This window comes from Pseudophryne corroboree, chromosome 3, assembly GCF_028390025.1.
Source record: "Pseudophryne corroboree isolate aPseCor3 chromosome 3, aPseCor3.hap2, whole genome shotgun sequence".
In the NCBI taxonomy this organism is placed as follows: domain Eukaryota; kingdom Metazoa; phylum Chordata; class Amphibia; order Anura; family Myobatrachidae; genus Pseudophryne; species Pseudophryne corroboree.
Window position 1 is genome coordinate 700,467,692 of NC_086446.1, and position 19,667 is coordinate 700,487,358.

Consider the following 19,667-nt stretch of genomic DNA (forward strand, 5'->3'; position numbering starts at 1 on the left):
AGGTAGCGCTAATGGTCATAAATGAGAATAGAAGGTCATAAAAACAACACAATTTAATTAAAAGGAGCAAAAGTTAATATACAACATATTGTGCACTTGATAAAAAGAATAATTTCCTGTAAATGTAGAAGAGCGTAACTCCCACTAGCTATAATGGTATTAGATATAGGAAGATTCAAAAAACCTGTTCCATTATGATTAGTCCCAAAGCAGTTCCATAGGAGGGTATTACAACACAGTTCGAAGAAATATATTTACCACCGATATTGTCAAGGTATTTAAGCGAAAACAGCGTCCGCAAAGGCAGTTCCTTGTTAGGTGGCAGCTTGTGTTGGTTGTCAGTTAAGACAGTCCTCCATCCAATGGGTTCTATGCTTGGTAGCAGAGTGGGACTTGGTTCAGGTAACAGTCTTCCAATCGCTCAGTGGGAGTGAACAAACAGCAGCGGGTCTCACCAAATGGAACAGGTTTTTTGAATCTTCCTATATCTAATATGACCATTAGCGCTACCTTGTTGTTTTCAGAGGTCTTAACATCCCTGACCTCCTTGAGGAGGGAGAGAAAGTCCCGCCGGGTGAGGGGTGTGAGATCGTCGTCTTCGTGATCGGAGTCGGAGAGACCGTGAGAGTGTTCAGAAGTATCGGATCTACTCTTGGGCGGGGTGCTTTTTTTTAGTAAGGAAGGGCGTGAGGTCAGACCCCTGGGATTTTTTACCACCTCTAGGCATCTTGAGAGTGTGGGAATAGAGGTAGTCGGCAAAATAGAAGGTAGGAAGGGCGCTCCAGCAGCTCGGCTCAGGACCAGGGGGGGTGGTGTAGCAGGTTCAGGGGAGGATCATTGTAGAGCGCAGCTAGATAAGTTTTATGATCTGACCAGCAGCATCACCACAGCAATAACAGCCACCACCTGCAACTTGAAAACACAGTATTCTTCGCATCCACGGGGTGGGTTGGGGGATTGATAGATGTAGCAGATCAAGTGGCCTGAGACCAGTTTCTCCAGCTCTTAATGTAGTTGGGATACAGACACCACAAATGGGACACAATAGCAATAGCTGTATGTACAGCTGGGGACAGCAGCCGCAGCAGCAAAACCAAATCCCAGTAACATGTACAAGGGAAAGGAGGGTGTCCTATATAGATGCAGTGTAAAGCAGATAGTAATAATAATAGTGGCGAGGTTTATCAAAGGTGTCTTGCAATATGCTCCCCTGTGCTTTCAGTGCCCCCACTCCTTACCAGCACCAGCAGAGCTGCAGTAGGAGATCCTGAGCAGGAGGGAAGATGGCCGCCATGCAGGGGATCCAAGCAGGGAGAGCTTCAGATCCGTTTCTGTGCCTGCTGGCCAGCAGAGACAGCCCTCTCTCCGTGTCCAGGTGTTGCTGGAGGTAGGCTGCAGGGTCTGTGCATATGGAGGGGAGAGGTGAGGTGCTTGTGGGCTAATCGTGCCGCTCCCGCGGCTCCGTCCGGCCGGGAGTCCGGCCGGGAACCCCGCCGTGGAGCTCGAATCCCGGGTAGGAGGCAAAATCGAGGCCCCGGCTTCCCCAGCAGGAAAGGCCACAACCTGCAGAGACCTGTAACTCGGTCTCCCGGCTCCGCGGCTCCTCTCCTCCGGGTCCACGGGGTGTAGGGGAGAAGGGGGATCAGAGGTAGGGAGGTAGCAGGTAAGGGGAAATGGTGGAGAATAGTTTTAATTCTCCAGGAGGACCGGAGCTCTGTGAAAATGCTGCTGCTCCTGTTCTCGGTCAGGCCACACCCCAAAGTGTAAAAATAGAAATAAAGAGCGCTTGTTAGAAATATGTGTATGCGCAAAACCTGTGGAAAAAAATGATGGTTAGTGTAATGTTTACAGCCCTTTTAGGACTTTTTAAGGACCGGGTTCAAAATGAGCAAAAAAGAATTTTTATAATTCCTATCTAACCCTATCTAAATACCTGTCAAGCCGTTAAGATAATTGGAGAGCTTCCACATCCGTGTGCAGTGGGATCCCTCTGTGGTGTCCGCTCTCCACTGTTAAGATGTATTAGCGGCTGCTGGCTCTGATTAGCGGCTGGCGGCTATAATTAGCGGCTGACAGACGGCTGATTCCCCGTCTATGTCACGTTGTTCACGGCACTCACACTTAGATGGAAGGTGCGGTGCCCGCTCCACTGTTAGGCTGTAGTTTTCGGCTGACGGCTGATCACTGTGATTAGTGGCTGACGGCTGGCGGCTATGATTAGCGGTTAGCAGCCGGCTGGTTCCCCCGTCTGTATCACGCTGGATATTACAGTTCCATACACAGCGTTAGGTCCTTAGAAAATAAATCCAACGCGTTTCAGGCATAAGCCCTTCATCTAGGATAAATGGTGGACATCCTCCAACCCTTTTTATAGGATAAAACTTTATTAAAGAAAACGGAAGTTCACAATTAAAAAACGGCGGCTGCCATGTGTTCTAATACTTTATTAAAAACAAAAGAAGTCTGTCCATGATGTTTTTTTTATTTTTCCATTTAATATTTATAAGGTTTTGCGCAATTCTAATAATGTAATGTAATGTATATGTCATAGTGAATATGTTATTTAACTATATTTATAAAAAAGCATTTAATTCTATATCAATATTTAGCCCCTTAGGTGTTAGGGTGTCCATAAAATATAAACAAGCAGAAACAAAATGGATATATATAGAATATAGAAGATCACATTTTACATGTAATGCAAGGTCTGGTGACTGGAAGCTACACCACCGAGCTCTGGACTATGGCGCAGTCAAAGATCATTGCAGCCCTTCGAACACACTCTGTAAGTGAGATGAGCCCCTGGATTCTATGCAGCTCGTACAGTAAAGGCTGCTGTATGTTGAAAAGCTGGATAATGTCAAAGTGAAGATTTACTCTTCCATCATTGTGCTTTTTTTGTAATTAGATGTTGTTCAGATTGAGAAAAAGACCTGCCAGGCTTTTGTTTTTGCCCAGAAGACTCAGGCTGTGAACACCAGCCATGGGCTATTTGCATAATCCTTCTCTGATTTACAACTGACTGGGCCCTCAAAACGCTCTCTTAGTCCTGCACTTTAGAATATGCAGAGTTAATCTGCTGTTATTATTGCAATCTGTCCTCATTAGTCTCAACTGACCTCTTCATTAGATCAGTCTGAATGGTTCAGTACTAGGAGCAACAGCAGGAAATAGTTCCTAATTATCATCGCAAATACCTAGGCTCCAAAAAATCTCACCCAGCAAACCCTTATAGTTGTTCCTAGCCGTCCATGCCATCGTGTTAGAGCTACAGTGCCTACAGGTCATACTTGCCTACTCCTGCTCCAAAGTATCGCCCATATAACCAGTGTAACTGTATGTAAAGACACTGCAGTAATCCACTGTAAGTATGGTAGCCAATGGGATTCTGGTTTTCAGCTGTCCTGTGTAGCTAGTCTAAGCAATGCTGATTGGATGCTATGAGATACTGCACATTTGTGCCATATTATTAAGGAAATCTTTTAAGTTCCAGAAAGGTCCTTAACTGTGCATAGCTGTCCCAAAGTAAAATCTCATCGCCGTTTTTCATAGAGGATAGATGTGGGATTATTCGGCCTTTCATGTGACGATGGCAGATTAACTATAAAGACTTTTTGTAGACTGCTTTATTAGCAGTATGGTGTCTCATTCCAAAGCCTGTATTCTATACTTACACTATAACCATGAATCCCTAAAGTTATAAAGATGACATTGTAGCCTTAGCGTTTGGAAGGAAACGCAACAACCGTGAGTGAACAGGCACCATGCAGTTCACCTATAATTCCCATAAAGTTTGCGTCTTTATTTCTTTTGCCGTTTGTCTTGGCAGAGTTATGTGTAATTACAAGTAGCGTTGACAGCATTATAGCATGCTTACATCTGTTTCGCAGGAAGGTTTGAATACTCAGGACACTTTGTAGAAGTCGGCAGACTGCATTGTTCTCCGCTAACCCCGTACCAGTTGCTCTTTGCCTGTGCAATTTTACACTTCTTTGAAGAAGATGGAATTGAGCCAAGCAATAAATTGTCTGAAATAGGAGAGATAAGCTCCTGCTGTCTAATGCTATGAAATCCATCTTTATTGTAATGGGGTTTTTTTTGGTCTTGAAAGAGGGAAAACAGCCATTTGACAGAACTTGTTAGTTGCTTTGCATTGGCTGCATACGGGGAGATTTATTAAACCTTGTAGAAGTTGCTGGTAGCAACCGATCAGATTCTAGCTATCATTTTATAAACTATACTAGATAAATTACAGCTATAATTTCACAGATTGCTATGGGTAACACCACCTGTCCTCTTTAGATGGTTTGATGAATCGACCCCATAGGGGAAAGGGAAGGGGGCAGCCAATTGCCTACAAGGCTAACTTTTTCCTTTGGGTGGAACCCATGTTTCAACTTGCCAATTCACAGGGAACCAGTGACAGCACAAAATGCCTCGTGGCTCAGAGTTCTTTTGGAAATAATCTTAGTTTTAGAGGACATTTGTGGAAACCGCTCTAAGTTGGTGGAGATGTTTTCTCTCCCTGTTCTGTAAAATAACAGAATCTGAAGCTTTCTACACTTTCAACTGGAACAGTTTTCATAAATACCCCTCCTACATACCTACAGATGTGTCCTCCTACATCTTGCCTCAATACGTCACGTAGCAAGAGATGTCTGGCGTAAGTGAGCTGACAGGTCCCGTGCAACTCCGTTAGCATCTTTCTGCTTTTTTTTTTTTTTTTACTAATATGCAATGTGAAGAAGATGCAGAAGTAGAATCTGCTGCTTAAAATGATATTCAGCATGCCTATATTCTCTGTGCATCTGTGGCTTTAACTGCATATGGATTGGTACGTTACAGTTTTTTTTTTAGGAAAACACTGTAATGTACCATTTCATATGCAGATACAGCTGCGGTCGCACACAAAATATAGGCTGGCCGCATAGTTTAATCATTATAAGCTTGTGCGTCCTATTTGCATCGGTTTGCGAATAAGACGCATTTTAATGGAAAAAGTCACACGTAAAGATGCTTGGCGCTACCGAGTCACGCTATGGCATTGCTTGGCATGGCGTGACTAGAAGGACTGTTTAACGTGCAGGGCGGCTAGATGTGAGTGGCCACATATGTAATAATTATAGTGTAATAGGGGTGTGCAGTATTCTCATCAGTGACTCAGATTCAAAATATATGGTCACCTCTTTCTCGTTAGCATGTTATATGGTAGGTCTACAACATAAAACTGTGCAATAATACAATATATTTAATGAAAATTCCATTTATTTTTCAGTCGTACTGCACAGACCCCGATCTGGTTTTGGAGCTAAAGAACCTAATTGTGGTATTCGCTGATACTCTGCAGGTCAGTATAATTATGGCTTCTTTACAATTCCTGTTAGATTTGCTGCTGGGTGAAGGCTGATTTGGGCGTTTTGATGTGTTCAGTTATGTCAGTGATTCATATGTCTGCTATGAGTAAGATTAGTGAACTGTCATTTTCTTTTGACGAGTGAACAGTGAATCCATTTTTGTCATCTCTTGCATTATAGCATGAATTAGAACCCTGGGTTCATCAACAGGAAAATATGTATCTCTGTGGGGCCGATTCAATTACTAGCCATTTGCAGCAGAGTGCCATCAGATTAGTTGGGTGAAGACACTTTGCAGTCAACATCTCGCTAGTTTTTCCTTGCACCACAATGAGGTGCGCTGGCAAATAAGCGAAGATTGTCAACCGCCGAATGTAATTCCAAAAATATATTTTAAGATGGGACCAATTGCAGTCACAAACAACAAATAAAATTGAATTAAAAACTGCATGAAAATAGACAAATATAAAAGAACACACGCACACATTAAATTAATAAGGATAACATTTAAGTTTGGGAAAATGTATTAATTGGCAGTTTTACCAGTACATTTCTAATTTAATTTATTTCTTTAATTTGCAAATTAATTACCTGAGCCCACTTATGTAATGTAAGTTATGTATGTGCCCACATAATGTTGTTATTTACTTATTAACAATTTGTTATATAGCGCAGCATATGCCGTTGCGCTTTACAATTAGAATAACAGTAATAGAACAAGACTGGGCAAAAACAGACAGACATTGAGGTTGGAAGGTCCTGCTCCCAAGCTTACAATCTATAGGGAAATAGGCATTGATACACAAGGATAGATGGTACCTATTGCATAATGTTCCACCAGATTGCAAAGGTTCATAATGGGCTGTATGATATGTTCACCCAGCAATGTGGCCAAGGGTCAGGAGGGTGTGAAAGTGAAGAAAGATAAAATATGTGAGGTTATGTGTGGATTCTACAGAGGTGATGTAATTAGATAGGGAGGCATTGAAGATTATGTGGGTATGTCCGGAATCTGATAAGATTGCCTAAAGAGGTGAGTTTTCAGGGAACGTTTGAAGGTTTGGAGACTAGAGGTGAGTCTTATTGTGCATGGGAGGGCATTACACAGAGTGGTCACTTCCCGGATAAAGTCCTGTAATTTTGAGTGGGACCAAGTAATACGTGTGGATGAGAGACGCAGATCTTGTGCAGAGTGAAGAGATCCACTAGGGAAATATTTTTTAGATGAGTGAAGTGCCCCCTTTATTTATTTATTGAAACAATATATGTGCCCACTTAATTTGTTTAAATAGTTTGTGTTCCCCTTTATAAAATAAAAAAATAATACTCCCACTTCTTATTTATAATTAATACCGCTGGCCCCATTAATTTATTTTAATAAGATTTGCGCTATCTTCATAATTAATTAATTGGAGAAAACATTTTCTATAGTGTAGTGAATTGTTCTATCCGATGCAGTCCAACAGGTGAAAAAAAAACCCTTAATAAATAGATCTTTTCCTATCTGATCCTTCATCAAACCCTATAGTTCAAGGACCAATGCTAAGTAGGATGGCCCATTCAGAAAGAGGAGGGGGATTTTATACTGGATTTTTATTTTTTTTACAGAATGACAGTCTTTGAAAACCTTCTCCTTTTTCTGGGCTGTTTTTTCAAAAACGTTTACCTACAATTTTTGCAACTGCAGGTCAATATATCTGGCGGCTTGTATTTTTTTCAAATTAAAAAAAAATCGTAATAGTTTACTTATTGCAGCTCGCACTATAAAATGCCAGATTTGCAGATATTTTCCATTACTTTTACGATGATAAATTCTGTGATCGTACAATAGACCAAAATCACACCAAAACATGTCTATTTTTAAAAATCATTGCTTGATAAATTTCCCCTATTAAGTTCAAACCCATCATTGAGTTCAAACCCATCATCATCCTTTGGGGAGAAAAAATGTTCAAAATGTAAATCTAGTGGATTCTCTTTATTTTGACTGATTTTAGTGTTTTCCCTTTTAAGTACTTATGTCATAATTGATATCCAAAACAGTATCAGAGAGTATTGTGACTATTATGTTTAGCATGAAAATGTTTATGAATGGCATAGATTTATGTATTACATTTATTGTGGCGCTGATTCTCATAATTAAAAATCATTATATAAATTAAATATTACAGATGTTTATATTTAAGGTCCAATGGCCTGTAAATAGATAAATAGACAATGTGGGTGGAATGTTGCCTTTAATCGTATAATTACTGTAGGATAACTTGTGTTGTAATAGTAGGGAAGAGTTTGCAAGTCCCATACCTTTATTATGTACATTTTTATTTCGTTAATTTTTGACAATGGGGATAATCTATCTTTTCTTGTGATTAACATGTGTGATGAAGGGTAAGATAGTTTACATGTGTAGGATATTCCAGTGTTTGGAAATAATCCAATAAAGAAAATTGCTACGTTCTATTATTTTGTTGATTATAAAACTAATTTGAAGTCTTTTTTTTTAATTAATTTTATTATTTCTCTAACGTCCTAGTGGATGCTGGGGACTCCGTAAGGACCATGGGGATAGACGGGCTCCGCAGGAGACATGGGCACTTTAAGAAAGAATTTAGGTTCTGGTGTGCACTGGCTCCTCCCTCTATGCCCCTCCTCCAGACCTCAGTTTGATACTGTGCCCAGACGAGTGAGCTCTCCTGAGTTCGTTGAGAGAAAGTATTTTGTTAGGTTTTTTATTTTCAGGGAGCTCTGCTGGCAACAGACTCCCTGCATCGTGGGACAGAGGGGAGAGAAGTAGCCCTACTCTCTGAACCTAGGTCCTGCTTCTTAGGCTACTGGACACCATTAGCTCCAGAGGGATCGTACGCAGGATCTCACCCTCGCCGTCCGATCCCAGAGCCTCGCCGCCGTCCCCCTCGCAGAGCCGGAATACAGAAGCCGGGTGAGTATGAGAAGCAAGAAGACTTCAAATCGGCGGCAGAAGACTCCGTTCTTCACTGAGGTAACGCACAGCACTGCAGCTGTGCGCCATTGCTCCCACAAACCTCACATACTCCGGTCACTGTAAGGGTGCAGGGCGCAGGGGGGGCGCCCTGGGCAGCATTTGGAACCTCTTTTTGGCAAAAGTAAACATATATACAGTTGGGCACTGTATATATGTATGAGCCCCCGCCAAGAAAATGCATATTTAAGCGGGACAGAAGCCCGCCGTCGAGAGGGCGGGGCTTCTTCCTCAGCACTCACCAGCGCCATTTTTTCTCCACAGCTCCGCTGAGAGGAAGCTCCCCAGGCTCTCCCCTGCAGATTCACGGTAGAAGAGGGTAAAAAGAGACGGGGGGCACATAAATTAGGCGCAAAAACACAATATAAACAGCAGCTACTGGGTTAACATTAAGTTACTGTGTTATTCCTGGGTTATAGCGCTGAGGTGTGTGCTGGCATACTCTCTCTCTGTCTCTCCAAAGGGCCTTGTGGGGGAACTGTCTTCAAAAAGGGCATTCCCTGTGTGTGTGGTGTGTCGGTACGCTTGTGTCGACATGTCTGATGAGGAAGGCTATGCGGAAGCAGAGCGGGAGCAAATGAATGTGGTGTCTCCGCCGACGGCGCCGACACCTGATTGGATGGATATGTGGAAGGTTTTAAAGGATAATGTTAATTCCTTACATAAAAGGTTAGAAAAAGCTGAAGCCTCAGGACAGTCAGGGTCCCAACCCATGCCTGATCCTATGTCGCAGAGGCCGACAGGGTCTCAGAAGCGCCCACTATCCCAAATTGTTGACACGGACATATGTATGGGGAAAAGAAGCCACAGGTAACCTTTCCCCCCCTCACACGAGCTAAATGAGTTATGTGAAAAGGCTTGAGAATCTCCAGATAAAAAACTGCAGATTTCCAAAAGGATTCTTATGGCGTATCCTTTCCCGCCAACGGACAGGTTACTCTGGGAATCATCCCCTAGGGTGGACAAAGCTTTAATACGCTTATCCAAGAAGGTAGCCCTGTCGTCACAGGATACGGCTACCCTCAAAGATGCTGCGGATAGAAAACAGGAGGGTACCCTGAAGTCCATCGCGTCGATCGCGTCGGCCTGGGTGTGTAGTGCTGTAGCAGCGTGGACGGACACCCTGTCTGAGGAACTTGATACCTTAGACAAGGATACTATATTATTGACCCTGGGGCATATTAAAGACGCTGTCCTATATATGAGAGATGCTCAAAGAGACATTAGTCTACTGGGTTCTAGAATAAATGCTATGTCAATTTCTGCCAGAAGGGTCCTGTGGACTCGGCAATGGACAGGTGATGCCGACTCAAAAAGGCATATGGAGGTTTTACCTTACAAGGGTGAGGAATTGTTTGGGGAGGGTCTCTCAGACCTGGTCTCCACAGCTACTGCTGGAAAGTCAATTTTTTTGCCATATGTTTCCTCACAGCCTAAGAGAGCAACGTATTATCAAATGCAGTCCTTTCGATCACAGAAAAACAAGAAAGTCCGAGGTGCATCCTTTCTTGCCAGAGGCAGGGGCAGAGGAAAGAAGCTGCACAACACAGCTAGTTCCCAGGAACAGAAGTCCTCCCCGGCCTCTACAAAATCCACCGCATGACTCTGGGGCTCCACAAGCGGAGCTAGGCCCGGTGGGGGCACGTCTTCGAAATTTCAGCCACAAGTGGGTTCACTCCCAGTTGGATCCCTGGGCAATAGATATTGTGTCTCAGGGATGCAAGCTGGAATTTGAGGAGATGCCCCCGCACCGATACCTCAAATCGTCCCTGTCAGCTTCCCCCCACGAGAGGGAAATAGTGTTAACTGCAATTCACAAATTGTATCTTCAACAGGTGGTGGTCAAGGTTCCCCTCCTTCAACAAGGAAGGGGTTATTATTCGACCATGTTTGTAGTCCCGAAACCGGACGGTTCGGTCAGACCCATATTGAATTTAAAATCCCTGAACATATACCTGAAAAGGTTCAAGTTCAAGATGGAATCGCTGAGAGCGGTCATCGCAAGCCTGGAAGGGGGGGATTTTTTGCTGTCTCTGGACATAAAGGATGCATACCTTCATGTCCCCATTTATCCACCTCATCAGGCGTACCTCAGATTTGTGGTACAGGATTGTCATTACCAATTTCAGACGTTGCCGTTTGGTCTCTCCACGGTACCGAGAATATTTACCAAGGTAATGGCGGAGATGATGGTACTCCTGCGGAAGCAAGGAGTCACAATTATCCCATACTTGGACGATCTCCTCATAAAAGCGAGATCAAGAGAGCAGTTGCTGATCAGCGTAGGACTTTCTCTGGAAGTGTTACGGCAACACGGCTGGATTCTAAATATTCCAAAGTCGCAGTTGGTTCCTACGACTCGTCTGCCTTTCCTGGGCATGATTCTAGACACAGACCAGAAAAGGGTTTATCTCCCGATGGAGAAAGCTCAGGAACTCATGACACTGGTCAGGAACCTATTAAAACAGGTGTCAGTGCATCACTGCACTCGTGTCCTGGGAAAGATGGTGGCATCATACGAGGCCATTCCCTTCGGCAGGTTCCATGCGAGGACTTTTCAATGGGACTTACTGGACAAGTGGTCCGGATCACATCTTCAGATGCATCGGTTAATCACCCTATCCCCCAGGGCCAGGGTATCACTCCTGTGGTGGCTGCAGAGCGTTCACCTTCTGGAGGGCCGCAGATTCGGCATTCAGGACTGGGTCCTGGTGACCACAGACGCAAGCCTCCGAGGTTGGGGTGCAGTCACACAGGGAAGAAATTTCCAAGGTCTGTGGTCAAGTCAAGAGACTTGCCTTCACATCAACATCCTGGAACTAAGGGCCATATACAACGCCCTACGTCAAGCGGAGATACTGCTTCGCGACCAACCGGTTCTGATTCAGTCAGACAACATCACCGCAGTGGCTCATGTAAACCGCCAAGACGGCACAAGGAGCAGAGTGGCGATGGCGGAAGCCACCAGAATTCTTCGCTGTGCGGAGAATCACGTAAGCGCACTGTCAGCAGTGTTCATCCCGGGAGTGGACAACTGGGAAGCAGACTTCCTCAGCAGACACGACCTCCACCCGGGAGAGTGGGGACTTCATCAGGAAGTCTTCGCACAGATTACAAGTCGGTGGGAACTGCCACAGGTGGACATGATGGCATCCCGCCTCAACAAAAAGCTACAGAGGTATTGTGCCAGGTCAAGAGACCCTCAGGCGATAGCTGTAGACGCCCTGGTGACACCGTGGGTGTTCCAGTCGGTCTATGTGTTTCCTCCTCTTCCTCTCATACCCAAGGTGCTGAGGATAATGAGAAAAGGAGGAGTGAGAACAATACTCATTGCTCCAGATTGGCCAAGAAGGACTTGGTATCCACAAGATCTACAAGAAATGCTCACAGAGGACCCGTGGCCTCTTCCTCTAAGACAGGACTTGTTGCAACAGGGGCCCTGTCTGTACCAAGACTTACCGCGGCTGCGTTTGACGGCATGGCGGTTGAACGCCGGATCCTAGCAGAGAAAGGCATTCCGGATGAGGTCATTCCTACGCTGATAAAGGCTAGGAAGGACGTGACAGCTCAACATTATCACCGTATATAGCGAAAATATGTTGCTTGGTGTGAGGCCAGGAATGCTCCTACGGAGGAATTCCAGCTGGGCCGTTTCCTTCACTTCCTACAGTCCGGAGTGAATTTGGGCCTAAAATTGGGTTCCATTAAGGTCCAGATTTCGGCCCTATCCATTTTCTTTCAAAAAGAGTTGGCTTCTCTACCTGAAGTTCAGACGTTTGTAAAGGGAGTGCTGCATATTCAGCCCCCTTTTGTGCCTCCAGTGGCACCTTGGGATCTTAACGTGGTGTTGAGTTTCCTGACATCCCACTGGTTTGAACCACTCAAAACGGTGGAGTTTAAATATCTCACGTGGAAGGTGGTCATGCTATTAGCCTTGGCTTCGGCTAGGCGTGTGTCAGAGTTGGCGGCTTTGTCACATAAAAGCCCCTATCTGGTTTTCCATGCGGATAGAGCAGAATTGCGGACCCGTCCACAATTTCTGCTGAAAGTGGTTTCATCCTTTCATATTAACCAACCTATTGTGGTGCCTGTGGCTACTACTGGCTTGGAGGATTCCGAGTTACTTGATGTGGTCAGGGCTTTGAAGGTTTATGTAGCCAGAACGGCTAGGGTCAGGAAAACAGAGTCTTTGTTTATCCTGTATGCTTCCAACAAGCTTGGTGCTCCTGCTTCAAAGCAAACTATTGCTCGCTGGATCTGTAACACGATTCAGCAGGCTCATTCTGCGGCTGGATTGCCGCTGCCAAAATCAGTTAAGGCCCATTCCACTAGGAATGTGGGCTCTTCTTGGGCGGCTGCCCGAGGGGTCTCGGCATTACAGCTTTGCCGAGCGGCTACTTGGTCAGGTTCAAACACTTTTGCAAAGTTCTACAAGTTTGATACCCTGGCTGAGGAGGACCTTGAGTTTGCTCATGCGGTGCTGCAGAGTCATCCGCACTCTCCCGCCCGTTTGGGAGCTTTGGTATAATCCCCATGGTCCTTACGGAGTCCCCAGCATCCACTAGGACGTTAGAGAAAATAAGATTTTACTTACCGGTAAATCTATTTCTCGTAGTCCGTAGTGGATGCTGGGCGCCCGTCCCAAGTGCGGAATTCTTCTGCAATACTTGTATATAGTTATTGCTTCAATAAGGGTTATGTTATGGTTGCATCAGGGTTGACCTGATGCTCTGTTGTTTATCATACTGTTAACTGGTTGTTTTCACTTGTTATACGGTGTGATTGGTGTGGCTGGTATAAATCTTGCCCTGGATTACCAAAATCCTTTCCTTGTACTGTCAGTTCTTCTGGGCACAGTTTCTCTAACTGAGGTCTGGAGGAGGGGCATAGAGGGAGGAGCCAGTGCACACCAGAACCTAAATTCTTTCTTAAAGTGCCCATGTCTCCTGCGGAGCCCGTCTATCCCCATGGTCCTTACGGAGTCCCCAGCATCCACTACGGACTACGAGAAATAGATTTACCGGTAAGTAAAATCTTATTTCTCTATCGTCCTAGTGGATGCTGGGGTTCCTGAAAGGACCATGGGGAATAGCGGCTCCGCAGGAGACAGGGCACAAAAAGTAAAGCTTTATGATCAGGTGGTGTGTACTGGCTCCTCCCCCTATGACCCTCCTCCAAGCCTCAGTTAGGTTTTTGTGCCCGTCCGAGAAGGGTGCAATCTAGGTGGCTCTCCTAAAGAGCTGCTTAGAAAAGTTTAGCTTAGGTTTTTTATTTTACAGTGAGTCCTGCTGGCAACAGGATCACTGCAACGAGGGACTTAGGGGAGAAGAAGTGAACTCACCTGCGTGCAGGATGGATTGGCTTCTTTGGCTACTGGACATTAGCTCCAGAGGGATGATCACAGGTACAGCCTGGATGGTCACCGGAGCCTCGCCGCCGGCCCCCTTGCAGATGCTGAAAAGAGAAGAAGGTCCAGAATCGGCGGCAGAAGACTCCTCAGTCTTCTTAAGGTAGCGCACAGCACTGCAGCTGTGCGCCATTGCTCTCAGCACACTTCACACGGCAGTCACTGAGGGTGCAGGGCGCTGGGGGGGGGGCGCCCTGGGAAGCAATGTAAACCTATTTTTTGGCATAAAATACCTCACATATAGCCTCCGGGGGCTATATGGAGATATTTAACCCCTGCCAGAATCCGTTAAAGAGCGGGAGACGAGCCCGCCGAAAAAGGGGCGGGGCCTATCTCCTCAGCACACAGCGCCATTTTCCTCACACAGCTCCGCTGGTCAGGAAGGCTCCCAGGCTCTCCCCTGCACTGCACTACAGAAACAGGGTAAAACAAGAGAGGGGGGGCAAAATTGTGGCAAAATTATATATATTAAAGCAGCTATATAGGGAGCACTTATTATAAGGCTATCCCTGTCATATATAGCGCTTTTGGTGTGTGCTGGCAAACTCTCCCTCTGTCTCCCCAAAGGGCTAGTGGGGTCCTGTCTTCTTTAAAAGCATTCCCTGTGTGTCTGCTGTGTGTCGGTACGTGTGTGTCGACATGTATGAGGACGATATTGGTGTGGAGGCGGAGCAATTGCCAAATATGGGGATGTCACCCCCTAGGGAGTCGACACCAGAATGGATGGCTTTATTTATGGAATTACGGGATAGTGTCAACACGCTAAGGCAGTCGTTTGACGACATGAGACGGCCGGACAATCAATCAGCACCTGTCCAGGCGCCTCAAACACCGTCAGGGGCTGTAAAACGCCCGTTACCTCAGTCGGTCGACACGGACCCAGACACAGGCACTGATTCCAGTGGCGACGGTGACGAATCAACCGTATTTTCCAGTAGGGCCACACGTTATATGATTTTGGCAATGAAGGAGGCGTTACATATCGCTGATACTACAGGTACCACAAAACAGGGTATTATGTGGGGTGTGAAAAAACTACCTATAGTTTTTCCTGAATCAGATGAATTAAATGAGGTGTGTGATGAAGCGTGGGTTGCCCCCGATAAAAAACTGCTAATTTCAAAGAAGTTATTGGCTTTATACCCTTTCCCGCCAGAGGTTAGGGCGCGCTGGGAAACACCTCCTAGGGTGGACAAGGCGCTCACACGCTTATCAAAACAAGTGGCGTTACCCTCTCCTGAGACGGCCGCACTTAAAGATCCAGCAGATAGGAGGATGGAAAATATCCAAAAAAGTATATACACACATACAGGTGTTATACTACGACCAGCTATAGCGACAGCCTGGATGTGCAGTGCTGGGGTAGCTTGGTCAGAGTCCCTGATTGAAAATATTGATACCCTGGATAGGGACAATGTTTTACTGTCTTTAGAGCAAATAAAGGATGCGTTTCTTTATATGCGTGATGCACAGAGGGATATTTGCACACTGGCATCACGGGTAAGTGCTATGTCCATTTCGGCCAGAAGAAGTTTATGGACGCGACAGTGGTCAGGTGATGCGGACTCAAAACGGCATATGGAAGTTTTGCCGTATAAAGGAGTTATTTGGTGTTGGTCTATCGGATTTGGTGGCCACGGCTACAGCCGGGAAATCCACCTTTTTACCTCAAGTCACTCCCCAACAGAAAAAGACACCGACTTTTCAGCCGCAGCCCTTTCGTTCCTTTAAAAACAAGAGAGCAAAGGGATATTCATATCTCCCACGAGGCAGAGGAAAGGGGAAGAGACTGCAACAGGCAGCTCCTTCCCAGGAACAGATGCCCTCCCCCGCTTCTACAAAAGCCTCAGCATGACGCTGGGGCTTCTCAAGCGGACTCGGGGGCGGTGGGGGGTCGTCTCAAGAATTTCAGCGCGCAGTGGGCTCACTCGCAGGTGGATCCCTGGATCCTGCAGATAATATCTCAGGGTTACAGGTTGGAACTAGAGACGTCTCCACCTCGCCGTTTCCTGAAGTCTGCTTTACCAACGTCCCCCTCCGACAGGGTGACGGTCTTGGAAGCCATTCACAAGCTGTACTCTCAGCAGGTGATAGTCAAGGTACCCCTTTTACAACAAGGAAAGGGGTATTATTCCACTCTATTTGTGGTACCGAAGCCGGATGGCTCGGTAAGACCTATTCTAAATCTGAAATCCTTGAACCTGTACATAAAAAAGTTCAAGTTCAAGATGGAGTCACTCAGAGCGGTGATAGCGAACCTGGAAGAAGGGGACTTTATGGTATCCTTGGACATCAAGGATGCGTATCTCCACGTTCCAATTTACCCCTCACACCAGGGGTACCTCAGGTTCGTCGTACAGAACTGTCACTATCAGTTTCAGACGCTGCCGTTTGGATTGTCCACGGCACCTCGGGTCTTTACCAAGGTAATGGCCGAGATGATGATTCTTCTTCGAAGAAAAGGCGTATTAATTATCCCATACTTGGACGATCTCCTAATAAGGGCAAGGTCCAGAGAACAGCTAGAGATGGGACTAGCACTGTCTCAAGAAGTGCTAAAGCAGCACGGGTGGATTCTGAATATTCCAAAATCCCAGTTAATTCCGACAACACGTCTGCTGTTCTTAGGGATGATTCTGGACACGGTTCAGAAAAAGGTTTTTCTCCCGGAGGAAAAAGCCAAGGAGTTATCCGAACTTGTCAGGAACCTCCTAAAACCAGGAAAGGTGTCTGTACATCAATGCACAAGAGTCCTGGGAAAAATGGTGGCTTCTTACGAAGCAATTCCATTCGGCAGATTCCACGCAAGAGTTTTCCAGAGGGATCTGCTGGACAAATGGTCAGGGTCGCATCTTCAGATGCACCAGCGGATAACCCTGTCTCCAAGGACAAGGGTATCTCTTCTGTGGTGGTTGCAGAGTGCTCATCTATTGGAGGGCCGCAGATTCGGCATACAGGATTGGATCCTGGTGACCACGGACGCCAGCCTGAGAGGCTGGGGAGCAGTCACACAAGGAAGAAACTTCCAGGGCGTGTGGTCGAGCCTGGAAACGTCTCTTCACATAAACATTCTGGAACTAAGAGCAATCTACAATGCTCTAAGCCAGGCAGAACCTCTGCTTCAAGGAAAACCGGTGTTGATCCAGTCGGACAACATCACGGCAGTCGCCCATGTAAACAGACAGGGCGGCACAAGAAGCAGGAGTGCAATGGCAGAAGCTGCAAGGATTCTTCGCTGGGCGGAGAATCATGTGATAGCACTGTCAGCAGTGTTCATCCCGGGAGTGGACAACTGGGAAGCAGACTTCCTCAGCAGACACGACCTTCACCCGGGAGAGTGGGGACTTCATCCAGAAGTTTTCCACATGCTTGTAACCCGTTGGGAAAGACCAATGGTGGACATGATGGCGTCTCGCCTCAACAAAAAACTGGACAGGTATTGCGCCAGGTCAAGAGATCCGCAGGCAATAGCTGTGGACGCGCTGGTAACGCCTTGGGTGTACCAGTCGGTGTATGTGTTTCCTCCTCTGCCTCTCATACCAAAAGTATTGAGAATTATACGGCAAAGAGGCGTAAGAACGATACTAGTGGCTCCGGATTGGCCAAGAAGGACTTGGTACCCGGAACTTCAAGAGATGATCACGGAGGATCCGTGGCCTCTACCTCTGAGAAGGGACCTGCTTCAGCAGGGTCCCTGTCTGTTTCAAGACTTACCGCGGCTGCGTTTGACGGCATGGCGGTTGAACGCCGGATCCTAAAGGGAAAAGGCATTCCGGAAGAAGTCATTCCTACCTTGATTAAAGCAAGGAAGGAAGTAACCGCGCAACATTATCACCGCATTTGGCGAAAATATGTTGCGTGGTGCGAGGATCGGAGTGCTCCGACGGAGGAATTTCAACTGGGTCGATTCCTACATTTCCTGCAATCAGGATTGTCTATGGGTCTCAAATTGGGATCTATTAAGGTTCAAATTTCGGCCCTGTCGATTTTCTTCCAGAAGAAATATCTCACATGGAAAGTGACCATGCTACTAGCCCTGGCTTCGGCCAGGAGAGTGTCAGAACTGGCAGCTTTATCTTACAAAAGCCCATATCTGATTTTCCATTCGGACAGGGCAGAACTGCGGACTCGTCCGCATTTTCTCCCTAAGGTGGTGTCAGCATTTCATCTGAACCAGCCTATTGTAGTGCCTGCGGCTACAAGCGACTTGGAGGACTCCAAGTTGTTGGACATTGTCAGAGCTTTAAAAATATACATTTCAAGGACAGCTGGAGTCAGGAAATCTGACTCACTGTTTATACTATATGCTCCCAACAAGTTGGGCGCTCCTGCGTCTAAGCAGACTATTGCGCGCTGGATTTGTAGTACGATTCAGCTTGCACATTCTGTGGCAGGCCTGCCACAGCCAAAATCGGTAAATGCCCACTCCACAAGGAAGGTGGGTTCTTCTTGGGCGGCTGCCCGAGGGGTCTCGGCATTACAACTCTGCCGAGCGGCTACGTGGTCGGGGGAGAACACGTTTGTAAAATTCTACAAATTTGATACCCTGGCTAAGGAGGACCTGGAGTTCTCTCATTCGGTGCTGCAGAGTCATCCGCACTCTCCCGCCCGTTTGGGAGCTTTGGTATAATCCCCATGGTCCTTTCAGGAACCCCAGCATCCACTAGGACGATAGAGAAAATAAGAATTTACTTACCGATAATTCTATTTCTCGGAGTCCGTAGTGGATGCTGGGCGCCCATCCCAAGTGCGGATTATCTGCAAAAATTGTACATAGTTATTGTTACCTAAATCGGGTTATTGTTGTAGGGAGCCATCTTTCAGAGGCTCCTCTGTTATCATACTGTTAACTGGGTTTAGATCACAGGTTGTACGGTGTGATTGGTGTGGCTGGTATGAGTCTTACCCGGGATTCATAAATCCTTCCTTATTGTGTACGCTCGTCCGGGCACAGTATCCTAACTGAGGCTTGGAGGAGGGTCATAGGGGGAGGAGCCAGTACACACCACCTGATCATAAAGCTTTACTTTTTGTGCCCTGTCTCCTGCGGAGCCGCTATTCCCCATGGTCCTTTCAGGAACCCCAGCATCCACTACGGACTCCGAGAAATAGAATTATCGGTAAGTAAATTCTTATTTTTTTTTATATACATTTATATACATTTGTTTGATTTACACCATCAATTTGTTTTGTTATGGCATACATTTACTTAATGTTATATCCTTTGTGAACAAACTGTTTGGTGAAACAGTCAGCCTGCTCTTTATATTGGCTGTCAATTGTGCAGTTACTTTCATTTGAATTAATTGGTTCTTGGGAATACTTTTCAGATATGTTTTTTGTGTGGCCAATTTGCACAAGTAAAGATGCTTTACAATTATTTTACTAGGTTAATTAAGAGAGGATCAATTGTAGTGTTTAAATCTAGAAAAGAGAGTGAAAAAGAATGAATTGTATGAGAAAATACAAAGTTTAAATAATTATTACTCAATTAAGATTAGCGAGGCCAATCCCGGGCCATTTTTTCAATCCCGGGTATCTGGATTGAAAAATGGTCAATCCTGGGATACCTGGGATTGACTTTCTTCCTGTGTGTGTGTCCGCCCGCACCTCCCCTCCCCACCCCACCCGCCCCGCACATAAATCAACTCACCAAACTACTGGGGCGAGTGGGAGGGGATCTTCCTTCAGCCACGGTGACTGCAGGGGGATCCGGGAGGAGGCAGCGGGTTACCAGTGGCCTCGACGGCAGGTCATGCTGCGCCGGGGGAGCTGGGAGGAGGGAGCCGGGCAACATCTGAGTGTCCTGAGGATGCTCAATGCTGTGTCAGGACTGTGGCTTTTGTGAACCCGGTGTTAGTGACGTCTGTGCGGGTGATTGGAGGACTATGTGAATATTAGGCAGGTC

The 19,667-nt window shown here is 46.1% G+C and overlaps 1 protein-coding gene across 1 annotated transcript in view; it reads left to right on the forward strand.

Annotated features, from left to right (window-relative positions):
- Positions 1-2,660: 2,660 nt before the first annotated feature.
- The window catches only part of LOC135057406 (exocyst complex component 6-like), a 437,778-nt gene continuing 420,771 nt past the window's right edge, over positions 2,661-19,667 (forward strand). Inside the window, exons 1-2 of the mRNA XM_063963297.1 lie at positions 2,661-2,785; positions 5,276-5,347. Coding sequence (XP_063819367.1) covers positions 2,699-2,785; positions 5,276-5,347 — 159 coding nt within the window. The 5' untranslated portion in view covers positions 2,661-2,698. The remainder of the gene's footprint in view (positions 2,786-5,275; positions 5,348-19,667) is intronic.